The sequence below is a fragment of the Moschus berezovskii genome, chromosome 15 (assembly GCF_049115385.1).
Source record: "Moschus berezovskii isolate FMDL1 chromosome 15, NW_MosBer_1.0, whole genome shotgun sequence".
Lineage (NCBI taxonomy): Eukaryota > Metazoa > Chordata > Mammalia > Artiodactyla > Moschidae > Moschus > Moschus berezovskii.
This window is the reverse complement of record NC_142474.1, coordinates 36,807,366-36,827,098: the sequence shown is the minus strand read 5'-3', so window position 1 is coordinate 36,827,098 and position 19,733 is coordinate 36,807,366. Positions and strand designations below refer to the sequence as shown.

Genomic DNA, 19,733 nt, shown 5'->3' with positions numbered 1-19,733 from the left:
CTCAGGGCTTGATCTCACCGCAACAAAGTACATATATGACAAGTCCACAGCTGACATCACACCCAGTGGCGAACAGTTGGAAGTACTGCCTCTCCTTCAACAGCAGCCACTGCTTCTCCCCACATATGCCTCCCTCATGATGACTTCTGGCCTCCTGAGCTCCACTCCTCTCATGGCCATCTGTCAAGCATCAAGTGCAAGTCTTTCCTGTCCCTTTTCAATGCTTACACACGTCTATGCTGGTCCAAGTGAGAGTACCATCATATCCTCTTTATTGTTTTGAACCCTATTCCATAAGATTTGGATCTGAATCCTATATAACAACTCCCATTTTTTACCATGTGTTTCCAGTGTGACAGTTGCTTTTCCTCTTTTCTCCCCATGCCAGTCCTCAATCTTCGGTTGTTTTTTCATCATTGTTATATGTGCAGTGTTGTCTGACACTACACTTGTGTGATGGGGAAAACATAGCCTCTTGACTTTTCTATCATTGGTCAAAGCTTTATAAGTCCCTGTCTCACTGGCAGGTGGAGAACAAACTTAAACTTCACTGTTAATGACATATAGTCTTTTTGGACTTAAGTATACTCCATTCAGTTTAAATCACCCACTTTCAGATAAATGAAATGTTTGGGATTTAAGCCCCTTCTACTTACTCTTTCCCAATATGGTAGAGCTCCTATGTGGATTCTGGATCCTTGCTGGCTGTGCTGCAGAGTGGGTTGTTGAAAAATAATGCATTTCAACTGGTCTTTTGGAGTCTATGGTCCTAGCTATTTGTGCTTGATTGCAAAGGCCCCATGTATAATGGCCTATTTGATTCAACCCCAGGCTCTTGTCCATCCGTGACCCCTAAGTGGGGCACATGGTAATTTATGGATCTCTATTCTTCACTGCTTTCTGTGAGGTGTCAAGGTACTATGTCAGACTCCTCTATCTTACAGCTTCTTCCACTGCTGTCTCACTCTCTCTGGGCCTTATGCACGACTTCTCTTAGAGGTCTATGGCCTACTGCAGTGAACATGTGCAAGCATTTCATTGGTGTTTCCTGGCCCAAGCATTTCTTAGGCTTCCCTATATCTTAGGTGCTTCTACTGCATCTTCACTTCACTACCTAGATTTATATTCTGAAAGAGAAAGCAGGAAATGCATCTGTCTTTAATCAGCTTGTTTCCTTCTTTCCCTCCACCATTGGGACTGGAAGGAGTATGCTCTGTTTCTTTCTTTCTGTATGGAAGGGACTTCCCCTATATTAATGCCAACTTCCTTAGAATCATTATTCTTTCTGGTTCAGCCTTAATGGTGGAAGAGCATTTTCCTTATACTATGGAAGAAATCCTATGACTTGAGCTGGCCAGGTCGAATTGGGAGTCCAAGATAGCTAGAATTCAGAGCCACAGAAGATGAAAATACTCTGGTGAATAAATCCCAAATAGTACATCGATTATATGTGATACATTACTCTGGATTCCTCTAAGAGAAATTCTGTTCCCAGAATTAATCATTCTAAAAATAATAGCTTATATCTATTGATTGCTTATGATGTGCTAGAGAAAAGGAAAGATATACCCATCTGAATGCAGAGATTCAAAGAATAGCAAGGAGAGATAAGAAAGCCTTTCTCAGTGATCAATGCAAAGAAATAGAGGAAAACAATAGAATGAGAAAGACTAGAGATCGCTTCAATAAAATTGGAGATACCAAGGGAACATTTCATGCAAAGATGGGCACAATAAAGGACAGAAAAGGTATGGACCTAAAAGAAGCAGAAGATATTAAGAAAAGGTGGCAAGAATACACAGAATAACTATACAAAAAAGATTTCCATGACCGAGATGGCCATGATGGAGTGATCACTCACCTAGAACCAGACATTCTGGAATCCGAAGTCAAGTGGGCTTTAGGAACCATCACGATGAACAAACCTAGTGGAGGTGATGGAATTCCAGTTGAGCTATTTCAAATCCTAAAAGATGATGCTGTTAAGTGCTGCTCTCAATATGCAAGCAATTTTGGAAAACTCAGCAGTGGCCATAGGACTTGAAAATGGCAGTTTTCATTCCAATCCCAAAGAAAGGCAATGCTAAAGAATGTTCAAACTACCACACAATTGCACTCATCTCACACGCTAGTAAAGTAATGCTGAAAATTCTCCAAGGGAAGCACCCATAGTATGGAAACTGACAACTTCCAGATGTTCAGAGGAACAGAAAAGGCAGAGGAACCAAAGATCAAATTCCCAACATCCACTGGATCACAGAAAAAGCAAAAGAGTTCCAGAAAACCATCTACTTCTGCTTTATTGACTACACCAAAGCCTTTGACTCTGTAGATCCCAACAAACTGGAAAATTCTTCAGGAGATGGGAATACCTGACCACCTGACCTCTTGAGAAATCTGTATGCAGGTCAGGAAGCAACAGTTAGAACTGAACATGGAACAACAGACTGGTTCCAAATTGGGAAAGGGGTATGTCAAGGTCATATATTGTCACCCTGCTTATTTAACTTGTATGGACAGTACATCATGTGAACTTGCCAGGCTGGATGAAGCATAAGCTGGAATCCAGATTGCAAGGAGAAATATCAATCACCTCAGATATGCAGATGACACCACTCTTATGGCAAAAGCGAAGAGGAACTGAAGAGCCTCTTGATGAAAATGAAGGAGGAGAATGAAAAAGCTGGCTTAAAGTTCAACATTCAAAAAACCAAGATGGTGGCATCCGGTCCCATCACTTCATGGAAGATAGATAAGGAAAGAATGGAAACAGTTGAGAGACTTTATTTTCTTGGGCTGAAAAATCATGGCAGATGGTGACTGCAGCCATGAAATTAAAAGATTCTTGCTCTTTGGAAGAAAAGCTATGACAAACCTAGACAGCATATTAAAAGCAGAGACATTACTTTGCCAACAAAGGTCTGTGTAGTCAAAGCTATGGTTTTTCCAGTAGTCATGTATGGATGTGAGTTGGACTATAAAGAAAGTTGGGTTCTGAAGAATTGATGCTTTTGAACTGTGATGTTGGAGAAGACTCTTGAGAGTCCCTTGGACTGCAAGGAGATCCAACCAGTCCATCCTACAGGAAATCAGTCCTGAATATTAATTGTAAGGACTGATGCTGAAGCTAAAGCTTCAGTACTTTGGCCACCTGATGTGAACAGCTGACTCATTTGAAAAGACCCTGATGTTGGGAAAGATTGAAGGCAGGAGGAGAAGGGGTCGGCAGAAGATGAGATGGTTGGATGGCATCAATGACTCAATGAACATGAGTTTGAGCAAGCTCCAGGATTTGATGATGGACAGGGAAGCCTGGCATGCTGGAGTCCATGGTGTTCCAAAGAGATGGAGACCACTGAGTGACTGAACTGAACTGAACTGAGGTGTTGTTTAAGATACATATTTAATCCACATATAATCTTATGCTGCAAGTACTATGATCTTTCCCATTTTACAAGTAAAGGGGTAAGAGGTAAAGTGAAAGTTATTAAATAAGAATTACTATTTGAATATGATTCTCATTGTGAATCCAAGTCTCTTTCAGTACACCTCTTTTTCCATCCTGCTTTTTATCCTGCTGCCAGTGTTTTTTCTCCCCTATACATCTATATTCTGTCTATCAAATCAAACTATTTGTTGTTCCACTTATATTCTGCCTCATTTTCCCTCTTTTATGTCTTTGCTCTTTCTATTCTCTTTGTCTAGAATACTCTCTCCCCACCATTCTCCATCTTCCAGAACTCTGCCTAACAACCCCTCTACTCCAAACCTTTTCTGATTCCCATGGTTGGAAGGAATCTGTCTTCTAAATCCTCTCCATTTTTGTGCTTCAGTTCAGTTCAGTTCAGTCACTCAGTCGTGTCCGACTCTTTGTGACTCCATGAATCACAGCACACCAGGCCTCCCTGTCCATCACCAACTCCCAGAGTTCACTCAAACTCACTTCCATAGAGTCAATGATGCCATCCAACCATCTCATCCTCTGTCATCCCCTTCTCCTCCTGCCCTCAATCTTTCCCAGCATCAGGGTCTTTTCAATGAGTCAGCTCTTCACAAGGTGGCCAAAGTGTTGGAGTTTCAGCTTAAACATCAGTCCTTCCAATGAACACCCAGGACTGATCTCCTTTGGGATGGACTGGTTAGATCTCCTTGCAGTCCAAGGGACTCTCAAGAGTCTTCTCCAACACCACAGTTCAAAAGCATCAATTCTTTGGCACTCAGCTTTCTTTAGAGTCCAACTCTCACTCACATCCATACATGACCACTGGAAAAACCATAGCCATGACTAGATGGACCTTTGTTGGCAAAGTAATGTCTCTGCTTTTTAATATGCTATCTAGGTTGGCCATAACTTTCCTTCCAAGGAGTAAGCATCTTTTAATTTCATGGCTGCAATCAGCATCCGCAGTGATTTTGAAGCCCCAAAAATAAAGTCTGACACTGTTTCCCCATTTATTTCCCATGAAGTGATGGGACCAGATGCCATGATCTTAGTTTTCTGAATGTTGAACTTTAAGCCAACTTTTTCACTCTCCTCTTTCACTTTCATCAAGAGGCTCTTCAGTTCCTCTTCACTTTCTGCCATAAGGGTGGTGTCATCTGCATATCTGAGGTTATTGATATTTCTCCCGCAATCTTGATTCCAGCTTGTGCTTCTTCCAGCCCAGTGTTCCTCATGTTGTATTCTACTTATAAGTTAAATAAGCAGGGTGACAATATACAGCCTTGACGTACTCCTTTTCCTATTTGGAACCAGTCTGTTGTTCCATGTCCAGTTCTAACTGTTGCTTCCTGACCTGCATATAGGTTTCTCAAGAGGCAGGTCAGGTGGTCTTACAGTGTCTCTACTTCAACATAATCATGTATCATTTTGAGAGTCACTCTCAGATTCAGACTTGCACCCACACCTTTGTTCCTCCACAGCAATCAGCACAGAGACCAAATAAGTGAGTGGGTGGAAGATCTTCTGCACACAGTGGACCATTTCTGCTGCAGAAGTCAGTCAAAGAATTATATCAGGAACTTGCCTGGATCCAAAGCTGGAAACCTACAAACAGCATTACATGATATCCTGGAGATGACCTCTTTCATCTCAGACTGTGACTCACATGTGAAAATTCAGTACAAGGAATCAACAAAGGACTGGAAGGACCTTGTGTCTATATGACCTTCAGTTCCAAAACTGACCTCCTCACTTCTTGGAGGCAAACCCCGTGCCTACTTTCCTCTATCTGATGAGTATTCTTTTCAACTTCCAATGAATCTCTCACCTTCAGCCAATTTGTTATAGCCAAAGCAAGTGCCAAACACATTTTTCCCTCACGCCTCTTTATCGCTTAGAAAAATTGTCTTGTATTTGGAGCTCTTTGAGCATCTATAAAGGAGTAATTGGTTCAAGCAACTCCAGGAGGTGATGTGTGGCCTGATAGGTGTACCTCAGGAGAGAGGATTACCTGGTGACCAGAAGGTATTTGGCTCCTGGGAGGCATGAAGAATGACCACTGCTCACCACTTGTGTGATGATTACACACTATGGCCTTGGACTTGCTTTGTCTTCCAATATGAGAAAGCCCTTTTCCCCACCACCTACTTTTCTGTGGCCAAGGCCTCTTCTCATCATAATCTGCTTTCCCACATGGCTCCAAAACCACATCCAAATAGCTCCATGTACATTCAAGCTAAACGTGCTCAGACGTCTCCCAAAGGGGGCACTTCTCCCATTAGGAGAAATGAAAAGCAGGAGCACTAGAGTTGTCCTGGGGTAATTCTGGTTTCTCTGGAACCCTGGATTCTAGGTTATGAAGTCTGTTAGATGGGATGCACTCTGCTTGGCAGAGGGAAGGAAGTATCTTTTGTGCAGTTTAAGATTCTCTTAGGAGGTGAGGAACCTATTTAAATAGCCCTCTAAACATTCTTAGAGGAAGTCCTCTCCTTTGGATTCAGAAGGGCAGTTACTGGACCAGACTGAGACCTGGGGGCACTATTTTGGCTCCAGCAAGTGTTAGCTGTGCATCCTTAAGCAAATCACTTCCTCATTTGGAATTCATAGCTTCTCATCTAAGACACTAGTGAGTTGAATTACATGCCCCCAAAGGCCTTTTCCTGCTTTGGCGTCCTGTTGAGGTGTGTGTGTGTGTGTGTGTGTGTGATCTTGAGTTCAAGGGAGAGATAATGGCTAGATTGAGAACATATGATTCAAAGCCGACACTTCCCCCTAGAGATAGAACTCATTTTAAGTTTATAATCACATCCCATGTGTAACTTTTTCCTTCGTAAGTCTAGAATTGGTTTTTACCCCTGAAAGGCCTGAAGCTATTTTTTAATTTCTTCAATTTGAGAATCAACTTATTATTGATGTTGGATGCTGAAAGAAAAATCTCTAATAGCTTCATCATAAAGCCATCCTTCTTTTATTCTGGCCAAGGAAATGGATCTGTCTTGCCAAACGAGATTAAATTTTCAATAGCCCCCAATATAAAATTATATATAAATATTTATATATCTCAGCACATCAAAAGTATCTTAAGCTTAGCGTTAATTAGTCTCAAGAAGAAAAGGGTAAACACAAGTGCTATTCATTTATTACCTTAACACCAGTTAGATCAATGAACAGTCTCCATGTAAACAGCATTATTCATTAAACAAACAAGATGATTTTAAAATGAAGGTTTTTTTTTTTTTAATTTTTAAAGAATGAAATGAAGCAGGACCGTGAACGTGAATGTGAATGTGAACATGAAGTAGTGGTTCTCTGACTGATTTGCATGCATGAGTACTCTCTCAGGCTGGCAGCTTGAGAGATGTGACCAAGATGAGACTGATTGCTGGTGTGAGCTACTATTGTTCTAACAATGCCTTTAAGAACTTCCTTCTCTGTTTAAAGGTTTAACTGTTTAAATGATTATTACTTCACTGATATCTAAATATACTAACACATAGAAGATTAGCAGGGAAAATGCTTTAATAGCGTGGTTAAGATTCCATATGTTAATTATTTCATCTGATAACAATGTAACATTTTTATTCACTGGAAACTCACAAATCACACTGATATTTACAAAAGTTGTTTCCATTAAATTTAAATGAAGAGAGGTTCGGTTCAGTTCAGTTCAGTCGCTCAGTTGTGACTGACTCTTTGCGACCCCATGAATCACAGCACGCCAAGCCTCCCTGTCCATCACCAACTTCCGGAGTTCACTCAAACTCATGTCCACAGAGTCGGTGATGCCATCCAGCCATCTCATTCTCCGTCGTCCCCTTCTCCTCCCACCCCCAGTCCTTCCCAGCATCAGAGTCTTTTCCAGTGAGTCAACTCTTCGCAAGAGGTGGCCAAAGTATTGGAGTTTCAGCTTTAGCATCAGTCCTTCCAATGAATACCCAGGACCGATCTCCTTCAGAATGGACTGGTTGGATCTCCTTGCAGTCCAAGGGACTCTCAAGAGTCTTCTCCAGCACCACAGTTCAAAAGCATCAGTTCTTCGGAAGAGAGGTTAGTATAATATAAAAAGGAAAAAGGGGCTGAATTCTTTTGACTGATACAATTAGTAACAGTCTACTCTTAAAGAATCATCTTATTAGGAGAAGAGCAGGATAGGAGTAATAAATAAAAATGCAGTTATTACATTTGTGAAAATGCAGATAACCCCAAATATTTACTTGCTTGGCTTTAGAATAAATCATATAGTTTTTTAAAATCAGAATTTATAAACAGTTTGGGTAACCTAGTGTTAAAGTGAGTTTACATTTTCTGAGGGTACACTAATTGGGCTGAAAGTGAGTCTGCTGGGTGGTGATAGAGGAAAATGTTGGTTGAAACACTACTGTTGGATAAAACACCAACGATTAATTAAACATACATACACGCATAAGCAAACAACTAAGTAACACTTTAACTACAGAAAAGTGGGAATTGTCCAAATGTAGGTCATTTGAGTCAATCCTAAATCAGTTCCCATTTGTATAGTCTCTGCTTCAAAATGAATCCAGAAGGAATGAGGACAAATATACACAATTACCACAGATATGTGATAATACAAACAGATTTAGGCAACTGTGGGGTGTGTTGTTTGGCAACGTGCAGGGAAGACTGTCAAAACACTTCTATGATCACAGGGATACTGAAAGTCAGGGAAGGGGGGTTACTGAGACTCTGAGATTGAACCTTCCTGATTATAACCCAGGACAAGGATTCTTTTTTCCTCCTGATGTAGAGTTCAGAGATCTGCAAAGAGTTCAGGGCTCACTGGTTCATAGAATAAGGATGAAAAAGTGGGAGTGTTTCTCCATAATAAGCCACAGTGGATGGGGTCCAAACAAATTGCTCAATATCACTTATCCATTCTTGTCACTTGTATAGGTGAAAATCACTTTCATAAACTATGACCTCAGTGGTCTCTCCCAAAGGTCCTGTAAGGTAGTCCTGTTTTATTGAACAAAACTGAGATGCAGAGAGAATAAACATCTAGGTCACATGATTTAGAACTTGAACCCAGGTCTTTGAATTCCAAGTATACCTCATCTTTGAAAAAGAGGATGTGTTCTAGAAAAATGGTCCAGGCCTTAGGAAAAATTGCCACACAGATTATGTTCATTGCCAGTGGCAAACTCCACCCCTTTCTCCTTGATATTGGAGTTTCTGACATCATTTACTTTAAGGTGTCAGGAACTGGATGTGTTCCTCATTTCAGGATTGTCTGTCTTCACCCAAAAGAATGATGAGCTTTCAAGGATCATAGGAAAAGAGATTTTTTTGGTTCTTTTATTTGAAATGACACCATTATAGATAACTAATGACCTGATTATGAGAAAAATTATATTCTGGCAACCAGAATCCAAGGGAGTATTCTAATGAAATCATAATATCTGAGTGGAAAAGCTCATTGTGATGACGTGAACTGTCTCTCCATGAGGCTGTAAACCCCATACTGTAACTCATGCGTTTATCTCCATTGTTCTATATTCTCTTGGCTTTTGACTTTCCTGCACTGACTGTATACACAATGAGGTAAGATGAAGTATGAATCTAGAAGACCAACCATGGCCTCTGTCTGACAGCTAAATATTTGGATATAACTTGATGACTCCAATGACTTCTGCCAATTCATCTTGCTATTTAAATATTTTTACACACAGTAGGTAATCAATAAATGTCAGCTCCTATTGCTCTTTAATCTCGCTGGTGTCCTTGTGCACAGTGCATTGAGCAGGTATCAGTAAATGTTAGCTGCTGTGGTTTGTGTCAAGCCACACTGCATTTTATGACTGCAGAAACATCCAGCTCCTTGAGAGTAGCGAAGTGTGATAACAGTTGCCCTTTCCCCATGCAGCCTGTGAACTTGGTTATTGATAAACTGTGCTCCAAGTACTAGCTTTTGGGTTTTCAATTGTGAAATACCGGTGGGTCACTTCAGCCTGATACAATCCACCTCCTCCGTGGCCGGCAGGCGGCTGGTTTTGAGGTCGAGGTCAGCACTGGACTTACTCCCATGGTGGGAGGGCCGCCAGTGGAGCAGCAGCATCTTCTTGAAGTACTTCATGGTGTTGTTCTTCACTGTCACGAAGCACACGGTGTTGATCATGCTGTTGCTCATGGCGATGCACTCCACAACATAAAAGGCTGTGAGGTAATGCTTTTCCTTCACAAACACAGCGGGGAAGAAGTCGCGCACGATTGTGAAGCCATAGAAGGGCGCCCAGCACAGAACATAGGCCGTGAGGATACACATGAGTACCAGGACCGTCTTCCGGCGGCAGCGCAGCCTCTTCCGGATCTGCTCAGTCTGGAAACCCGGGACCGCTTTGAACCAGAGCTCCTGGGAGATCCTGGCATAGCACAGGGCCATGGTGAGCACGGGGCCCAGGAACTCGATGCCAAAAACAAAGAGGAAGTAGGATTTATAGTAGAGCTGCTGGTCCACTGGCCAGACCTGGCCGCAGAAGATCTTTTTCTGGTTTTTGACAATGAAGAGGACGGTTTCCTTTGTGAAGTAGGCTGATGGGATGGAGATGAGAATGGATACCATCCAGACCAAAGCGATCAGGAAGGAGGCTGTGTGATAATTCATTCGTGGTTTCAAGGGGTGAACGATAGCAAGATATCTGGTGGGGGAGGGAAGCATCAGTAGCAATGATGTATGCTGATATATGCTTGTAGTCATTATTAGTTTTTAACTAACCCAAACACCCACAGTAGCAGACAAAATGGCACAATGACTCCCCACGTACCTATTTTCCAGCCTCAGCATACGTCATTTTATTTTAGCAACAGCATTTGGCGTTTGGAGGAGAGGAGAGGTTTAGTGGGAACAGCACAGGATTTGGGTCAAACAGATAGAATAAATCCTGGCTTTTTATCTGATTGGCTTTGGGGGTCCAGAGTGAATCAATCTGAGATTCCTTTCCTCAAATGCAACATGGGATAAAATGATACCTACCTTGCAGGGCTTCTGTTAATATTAAATGTTACAATGTTTGTGAAATGCTTGGCATGTACTAGATATTCAATAAATACATGAGGTCTATCATGATTATAAATCCTATTGATACCAACTGACTTTCCAGCTTGCCTTTCTGCCTAAGAATATAATTCTTTCAAAACTCTTCAATTCACAAATCTCCTGGTGAAGAGGCAAAAGAAGGTCTGTGGACTAGGACTTTCTCTCTGCTACCCTCAGGTGTCATTCTGCATTACAGAGCTGGAGGGTAGGGGTGGTTTAGGGTGGAATCTGAGAAATCTAGTGAGATGTAAATGACTTGCCCAAGCTCACTTGGTGCACGGAATGGAATGTAGTAGTCTCCTGATACAAACCTTTTACACCCACCTCCATAGGCTGTCTCAAGCTCAGATGAGAAGGTATGTAAAGTCGCCTTGACACCATCAAGCAGCATATAGCATAAAGCTTTTATCCTCTTTCCAATCAGCAACACTGCATGGGAAAGAGTTTGGAGCCCTTAGTGGGAAATGAGCTCATTTGTGTAGGTTGAACACTTCCTTTCCAGAGAAACCTGATAACACCTATTTAGATAATTTAGTGCTCTGGAATCATTCTTGTGCATTTTATGGGTCAAGAGGAAGAGGTAGGTGGAGGAAGAAAAGAGGCATGAGGTATGAGGGGTTAGGAAGAAGCAATTCAGTCTTGGAGATGAACGTATACCTCATATCTTGAGCTTGAGTCAGTTTATGACCAACAGCAGGAAGATTCCCATAGATTTCTATCTAGCCTTCCCTGGTGGCTCAGATGGTAAAGCATCTGCCTACAATGCGGAAGACCCGGGTTCAATCCCTGGATCGGGAAAAGCCTCTGGAGAAGGAAATGGCAACCCACTACAGTATTCTTGCCTGGAAAATCCCATGGATGGAGGAGCATGGTAGGCTACAGTCCATGGGTCGCAAAGAGTCGGACACGACTGAGCGACTTCACATTGACTTCACTTTACAGTTTTTGGTAGCTAGACCCTTTGGTCACCTTTCCAAGTTTCTGACTTGACCAAGAAGGCCTTCTGGAGTGCTATTTCTGTCTGTCCCTGGCAATAATCTGTTATGAGGTTGTTTTACCTGCTTTTGCCTTCCCCTTGCCCACTGGCAGCTCTGACCCATAGACTTCAGTTAGGAGATCTCATGGCAGCCTTGTTCACCCCAGGTTGCAGCTTTTTGAAGACCTGAGATAAAACTGGATCTCATCCCAACCACTGGCTGCACCCTAGCTATATAAATTAATGAGTAGTGCTTGCTAGAGTTCTTTACACATCCATGGGTCCCAGTTTTTCCAAGTTAACCTGCATGAATTGCCTGGATAGCAGAAGGCTCACAGGGCTGGAGATAGGACAAGTGGGTTAGCTCATCCTTCCCTGGGGCAGGGACATCTCACAATCATTGTCTCTCTGTGATGCTGAGTGTATCAGTTTCCTGTCGCTGCTATAACAAATTACAACAAACTCAGTGGCTTAAACAAATTTATTTTCTTATAGTTTTGAAGTCTGAAGTCTGACATGTATCTTACTGTGCTAACATCAAGGTGTTGGTAGGCCTGTGTTCCTTTCTGGAGGCTCTTAGGGAAAAATCTCATTTGTTTTTCCTTTAGGGCTGCCTTCATTACTTGGCTTATAGCCCTCTTATATGTTCAAAGCCATCAATGATCAGTCAAGCCCTTCCCGTAACACAGCACCCTGACACTGACTTTTCTGCCTCCCTCTTGCACATTTAAGGACTGTTGTGATTACACTGATCCCACCCAGATAATCCAGTATAATGTTCTTATTTTATGATCAGTTAATTAGCAACCTTAATTCCTCTTAGGCATAACATGTCCTGGGGATTAAGATGTGGATATCTTGGGGGTCATTATTCTGCCTCCCATAGTGAGTCCAAAGTCCTTACATAATGAAGAACTAGTTCAGGACTTAATAACTCTCCCAATCTGATTCCAGTATGAAAAGTATCTCAGTAATCAATGCTAAAGAGAATTTCTACAGCTCTGCTTACTCTGCTCTCAACTCTTAAATTCTAATTCCTTTTCACTCTGTAACTTCTTCCTTATCCTATAGGATGCTCCAAAATTCAGAGCTTTATTTTATGATTTATTGTCATCAAATAAATCATAAAATAAAGAACACTGCCTAGGCATTATTCAGAAGCCCTGGATTTTAGCTCTGTACCTAAATCCTCAGATAAATCACTTATGCCCCTGGGACTTAGTTTCTTCGTCTGTGAAAGGGAGATAAAAATAACTTTATAGACAACCTTTTTGAAAGGTTCAACCATTTGAGAAGGTAAATGTACATAAAGCATGCTGGAAGCTAAAATACTTTGTTTAAACTCATCTTTTCCTATGATTCTTTCATTGGCAAGAGAGGCATCTGTAAAGTCTTTGTTGCCATCTATCTGCTTGGCTGTTTCTTGAGGTCAACACTCTCCTTCTGGGGTCTCTGTGACTTCAAATAGCATCTCTTCTAGGCCCTCTGCACAAGAACATTGCTCTTCTCCTGCTGCTGGTGTCAGGGTTTGTTCTGAGTATGATGTAGTCCCCATGCCTACAGATACAAGCCAATTATTTAATATTAATGTCATCTCAACAAAAGTAAGAGTTTGGCCATCATCTATCTTTCTTATCATTTTGCCTTATTTTTCAATTGGTTTGAAACTGAGTAAGAAAGAAAGATGCTATTTATTAGAGTCATGAATTTTAAGAGCTGAAATTCCATATGTGCTTTGATAGCTACAAAAAGTTTAGCTGTGAGTTCCTCTGTTTTCACCAGATGTATCCCTCCTCCTGGTAAGATAGGCTCCTGTCCTGCTAGTTTTTCTATCGGTGGGAATAACTGCACCCCTAACCCACAACTAATGGGTTTCACTTCCCTGCCAGTTGGCAAAATCATTCAAACAAGTCAATCACATCCTCCATGGGAGCTAAGGTCACCTCAATTTCTTGTCACTGTAAAGCCTGATGTCCACAGCCCCTGCTGGTTCATTCTATTCCTGAGTGCAACTCCCACATGGCACACATGGCCCTGCCTGGTGGCCAGTGTTCTCCTCCCTTGGGCTGGGAATATATGAGACCAACCAACTGCTGTCAGCCTCACTGTTCTAGCTTCAAGTGTTGTGTGTTCAGTCATCTACTACTATTGAAGCTATAGAGTCCTGCCTTGATCAACGGAGTATAGGAGGTGGTCAGAATAGCACACTCAAAGTACCACAACTTCCTCATGAAGTTTTCCCAGACTGCATCACCAACATAATCATCGTGTCTTCCTCTGAGTTACTCTTATCAATAGATTATTCTAGTTTTTGTGTGGAAGGGATCGGGAGCAGGAGGAGAAGGGGACGACAGAGAATGAGATGGCTGGATGGCATCACCAACTCGATGGAGGTGAGTTTGAGTGAACTCTGGGAGTTGGTGATGGACAGGGAGGCCTGGTATGCTGTGATTCATGGGGTTGCAAAGAGTCGGACACGACTGAGAGACTGAACTGAACTGAAGCTCCCAGAGGTCAAAGACTGTATCTTCTACTACTTTATGTTTCTATACACATAGGCTGGGCATACAGTAGGATTCAGCAACCTGTGGATCTATCAGGTTGAAGCAGATGCTGTTGATGCCCCTCTATATCCCTTTGCTTTTATCACTTCAGTGCATACCTGTCCCCTCCCACCAGCTAACACCTGCATTTCTTTGTCGGAAGGTCTTCTCTGGCTTCCAGAGTACTCTTGGTAACCTGCACAGAATTTCCAGAGGCTCTCACAAATGACTTAAGAGGTTTGGTATATAAATAGCTCAGCTCCCTCACCCACCTCCCACTCCTGGGAGAACTCTGAGGTGTGATCTACACCAGCTCCAAGAGTTCTGTGGCAAGAATAAGCATCAGTTTCCCACAGTGGAAATTTGTTCAGTGATACAGCTTTTATTGACTGCCTTTCCTTGCTGCATTTCCCATCTCCCTGTAGGTGCTTCCTGGGTGCTACCTGCACATGAATCCTGGTCTCAGGGTCTATTTTGGGAGTAAACCAAACAAGGCACAGGTTTGAGGCTCTTTGCTAAGCACAAAGGAAACAAAAAGATAGAAGATGTGGTTATTGTGCTTAAAATACAGTGTCCTTTGGAAAAGACTATCTGTGTCCCCATACATGAGACTGAAAGACAGATTGGCATCAGACTACAAAGACTACGACTCAGGATTTGGCATGTGTTCTACAGGCATTGAAACTTTTGGAGGTTTTGTAAAGAATGAAATATATTAGAAAGACTCTTCAATGGTGATATTCTGATGCTTATTATGGATGAGTATGGATTTCAGGGGGCAGTCAGGATCTCCTGTAGGGGTGAAGAGACAAGTTAGAGGAGCATAGTGTTGGTCCAGCCATGACTTGCCAAGAGATGAGGCTGGGGGGACTATTACCAGGACCTGGTGTAGGGCTGCATCTGGCAAAGGGGGTGTGTGGGTGGGGGTAGAACAGGGAGAAAAGCAAAGGATGATGGTAGTATTACCTGCTTGTGTGACTGGGAGATGGTGGAACTGCTGACAGAGCTGGAAGCTGACTGAGGTAGAGCTAGTTTGGGGTGGAAAAGGAGCCACTCCTGTACTGAAACAGGATGTTTACTTCCTGAGAATCTCCAATATTAAAAAAAAAGAAAAGCCCCACAACTACATTATAAAGACAAAGATTTCAATGGAACAAAGGGGATGAGGACAGTGGTAACTCCCACTTGAGCAGACAACAGAGTCACTCAGGGAATGGGTAAAATGCAGATGCTTAAGCTCTAGCCAGGGCATTCCCATTCAGCAGGGTCCCAAGAATCTGACTTTGTATTATTGTATCAAACATATTTCCCCTGGGGTATTTTGTGTAGTTGGTTGATAGGTAAGTTTCATAAATACGGTTCAGGGCTTGAGAGCCTCACAGTTATGATAACAAAATTGCTCTTTTCCTACAGGAATTAAGTTATAAAAAGGAAGATGCCTCTTATATCTGCATGTGTATTATATTATCATAAATGAAAAAATCAATGGGTTGATTAAAAAGGACAATGGACCTAAATAGCGCTGAGAACAGGGAAAAACAAGTTGAAAGATGATAAAAAGGAAAAATATGACTAAAAATACATCATCAAAATGAGTTTCAGCATAACTCACAATGATGAACCAAGAAAATGTGACACAAATTGGCTTCTTAAAAAGAGCCACTGGTGGTTCAGTGCTGGCCTACTACTGTTTACATAAATAAAACGTGTCAAATTTGTCTGAAGCTGTAATTAGAAATTTTACTTTATAAATTTACAACAGATCAAGGACTTCCAGAAGATATCATGCAAATATATGCAAATAAGCAGAGGGATGTATGCAAAAAAGAAAGGCAAGAATGTCCTTCTCTCTTTTTTACAAGCAAACCATGCAATAATCCCATTGCAAAATCAGCTTTGCATCAGAGTCACCAGAAACCAGAGTACATACTGTATTATTACATTTTTGTGAAGTTAAAAAATAGGTAAAATGAAACTATGACACTAGAAATCAGATTGATGGTTGCCTGGGGTGGGAGGATTGACTGGTAAGGGGCACAAGGAAGCTTTCTAGGAAATGAAAATGTTCTATATCTTGATTTGGGTTGTGGTTACAAGAAAAACTGCACATGCTGCCTTGACTGGAAGCTGCCTTGTCTATAATGTAGCTAAGTAGTAACCTGCTTAAACCTGCTGCTTTTGCTTGTGTGTTGGAGAGGCTCATGGTTATATGACATGCCTATATCTGAAGCAGATGTGGTATATGGCAGCATGGCCGAGAGCTAGGGGTTCAGGAGACTCACTCTTGCCTACATTTGGAAGAATATGAGCCACCACTGAAGAAACCAACCCTCCTTTTGCCTCCATAGATCGGCAAACATTTGAATCTGGAGTAAAGCCAGCTGTTAGAACTGAAGCGAGGCAAGAGAAGACCTGGGCCACCTCCATCATGTTTCCGGTGCCTGACATCCTCACCTGTCTATAGCAATGGCCAGCAGGGCGTTGGTGGAGACGTAGAGTGAGACGGTACGCAGGTAGTTGATAGAGGCACAGAGCACATGGCCATGCTCCCAGGAGAGCTGATGCACCACATAGTAGTCCATCTCAAAGGGGCAGCAGATGATGGCTACCAGGAAGTCGGAGATGGCCAGGTTAGCAATGAGCAGGTTGGTGAGGTTGCGCAGCTTTTTATAGCGGGTGAGGGCAGTGATAAAGACAAAGTTGCCAATACCACAAGTCAGCATGATACCCACAAGTGCCACCCCGATAACGATCTTGGCTGCAAAGAAGATCTGAGTCTTGGTCATATCCTCATCCTCATCCAGAGGGAGGTCATAATCACCATAACTGAAGTTGAAGGGGAGGGAGGAGGCATGTTCTTGGGGTATACTGAAGTTGGTTGGAAAACTAGCATTTCCATTCTGGGCTGCCATGGTGAAGATTGCCAGTGAGCGGTGTGTGGGAGACTCCAGGATCTGCAGACTCTGAGCTAGGGTCCAGACCTTCTGCTCTCATGAGGTCAGAGATCCTAGCACCCTGCCCACATCCTTGGGGAGTCAACATGCCATCCTCGATCCTGAAAGGAGACACAGCCAGTTGATAAGATACAGGTGAACACCTGGTAGCATCTTCTCAGAGTCCCCCCAGGGGTAGGCAAACCAGATCCAGTGTCTACCCTCAGGCAGAACTGCCCATGGGACAGTGGGGAGGACACATGATATCTGGAAATTGGGAAACCCCCTACTGACTGGCTGTCAGGAGGGATTTGGGCATGGGTTGGTTTGGACTCCCCAGAGACACCCAAGAAGAATGTATATCTTTGCTTTTTGCCCTGGGGCCAAGACCAGTTTGACTGCCCAGTCACTCTCCCCTGCCCCCAAGAAGTCCCCATGGGGGTCTTCCAGAAGTTTCCCCCAGCTGCTCAGGCAGCTGACTCAGGACTCTATGGGAGTCACAATGTTGTGCCAGCTGTGGCCAAGGACAATGAAGCCAGAGGATGTGGATACAGTAGGGTCTTTTCTGCAAAGCAGGGACTGCTTCCTCTCTGGGCCAGTTCACAGAGTTGAAAATCACCACTTTCACATAGACAGGCTGAGTCATCTTGGGCCAGTGATTTATGCTCTCTGAATTCCAGTTTTCCTATAAACCAAAATCCTGATGCCTAGCCCAAGGCCTGGCACAGAGGAGGGGCTGTTGAAGGAATGAATGAAGATCCCAACCAAGATTCTGCAGGTGGAGAAGCCTGAGGGTGGGAGGGAATTCTCCTGCTGTTTCCTGAGGCCATTTTAGAAAAAACTCCTGTCTGCTTCTCTTCCCTGCCTCCACTCTTTTGATCTGCCCCCTCACCAGGCCCCCAGTTCCCCTTCCAGCCTTGACTGGGAAGTACCACATCTCCTTAACGAGTCTGTGTCCTCTTAAAGTGGTGGCCGCTCCAAGATATTGCTTAACTGAAAACAGCCGCCCAAGGGGGTGGGGGTGTGGGGGTGGGAGGAGTGTCAGTAAGGATCCAGGAGGGCCTGAGGGCTGACGTACGTGTCCCTTATGGCCTAAGTTCTCTACATTCTTGGTGCCTCCAGATGCCCATGGGGGAGGAAATAAGTCTCTAAAGTACCGAGCCCTCAGAAGATAGGGTACTGTTGGGTTTGAGGTGTCGAGGCACTGGGAAAAGAATTCAGACCGAGCACCCGCGGAATACCACCCCTCACCTGCCTCCCACCCCGTCTCTCCCCGCGCTCATCCACCTTCCCCCACCTCCTAGCACACTGGGAAGAACTCCCAAGAGTGGGAGCCACGGGATTCTGGAAGCAAGAAGCGGAACAAACTGGACAGTAGGTTTGGTTTGGTCCAGCCCTGTGAGAAGATGGGGATAAAGAAGGACAGAAACTGCTCTCCCACCCCATCCCCATCCCCGCTCCCCAGCACGGACAGCAGTCGCAGGATGGCCAGTACACTCCAACCTGCGGCGCGGCAGCCTGCTGTGTACCCGGGGAGGTTCAAGACCGCAGCTAGAGATAACTTCGTTTTGGATCGCCTCTCTCTCTCACCCAGCCCCTCGCAGACATTACTAAGCCGGAGATCGAGAAGCTGGACTCGCGCTCTCTCGGATTCTACTTTCGGCTGCTCTTTGATTCCGGTCCCGGGACCCGCGAGGAGACGGAGGGCTCCCAGGCTGGAGCGGGTCCATACCCCATTACCTCGGGATACTCTCCCTGCCCTTGACCAACCCGCTCCGGGAGCCTGGTCCTTCCTCTCCCTTATTAACCACTGGCACGGCCGCGCAGTCGCCGGAGGCGCTGCCCTGGCAGGGGCGGGAATCAAGTCAGAAATTCAGGCTCGAGAAGCAAAGCCTGTGAGGCCTCCAGGCGGGAAGAAAACTGGTAGTGGAGAGAGGAGCTGCAGAGCGGGGCTTTTCCCAGAGACACTTCCCCTTTCCTGCTCACCTTCCCGAAGGCACTCCCCTGCCCACGCCCCCCTCTACGGTTTGGTGCTGGCCCCGCGGCCCAGCTACCTAGTGGCTCCCTCCGTCCGCGGCCGCACTGCCTAGTCCCAGCCTACGGCCCCCTGCCTGGTCTCCTCTACTGAGAGCCAGCCAGGGCGCCTTCGGAAGGCGGCAGCAGGCAGAGCGGCCCGAAACTCCCTGAGGAAGAAGCGGGCGTCTGAGCCCTCAGCCCGAGCGAGGCCCCCCACCCCGGCGCCGGAGCCCGGGACTGCGCCAAGCTCTGCACTTACCGGCTTCCGCGCTCTCCCCACCAGCGGTCTCGGGAACCCAGACTTGCGCTTCGAAGGAGGTGTCCGTATTCCTTCTCCCTCAGCGCCCTTCCCGGGCGCGTCGTGGTCCCCGGGTTCCAGCTAGAGTTCGCGTTCCGCCCGCCCAGCTCTTCCCGGCGTCTGGGGCCAGGCTGGGTGCGCCAGCTCCGCTCTGGGCTCCGCCCCAGGGTCCCCGCCTGTCTCAGCGCGGAGGGTGGCCTCTCGCCTCGCGCACCTGGTGCTCCCAGGATTCGGGACGCACGAAGTTCTAGCCGCCTTGGCAGGGTCGGTCCCTCGAGAGGGTTTCTGTGCCCTCGTACCCCTGTGTGAATGGGACCTCCGTAGCCGTTAGATATGACGCATTCTGAGGAACCCGCGAGGCCCTCTGTACCCTATGCGTGGCGCCCCACAGGGATCCTGTCTTCCTGGAGCAAAGTGACAGCATTTGCTCCTGCTGCATACACTTTGATTACTTCTGGAAGAGCCTAGGGT

The 19,733-nt window shown here is 44.6% G+C and overlaps 1 protein-coding gene across 1 annotated transcript; it reads right to left on the bottom strand.

The window, feature by feature from the left end:
• Window positions 1–7,663: 7,663 nt before the first annotated feature.
• Window positions 7,664–19,478, bottom strand: PROKR2 (prokineticin receptor 2). Its single transcript, XM_055431967.2, has 3 exons — window positions 19,224–19,478; window positions 16,470–17,070; window positions 7,664–10,098 (listed from the first exon to the last, which is right to left on the bottom strand). Exons 2-3 carry the CDS (start codon window positions 16,925–16,927, stop codon window positions 9,402–9,404), a joined length of 1,155 nt encoding a protein of 384 aa, XP_055287942.1. The 5' UTR covers window positions 16,928–17,070; window positions 19,224–19,478; the 3' UTR covers window positions 7,664–9,401.
• Window positions 19,479–19,733: the final 255 nt, after the last annotated feature.

Coding starts and splice junctions, on each gene's coding strand:
- PROKR2 (XM_055431967.2), bottom strand. CDS start 16,927: ATGGCAGCCCAGAATGGAAATGCTAGTTTTCCAACCAACTTCAGTATA. Junction 10,099..16,469: donor CTGGCCATTGCTATAGACAG/GTGAGGATGTCA, acceptor CTCCCCCACCAG/ATATCTTGCTATCGTTCACC.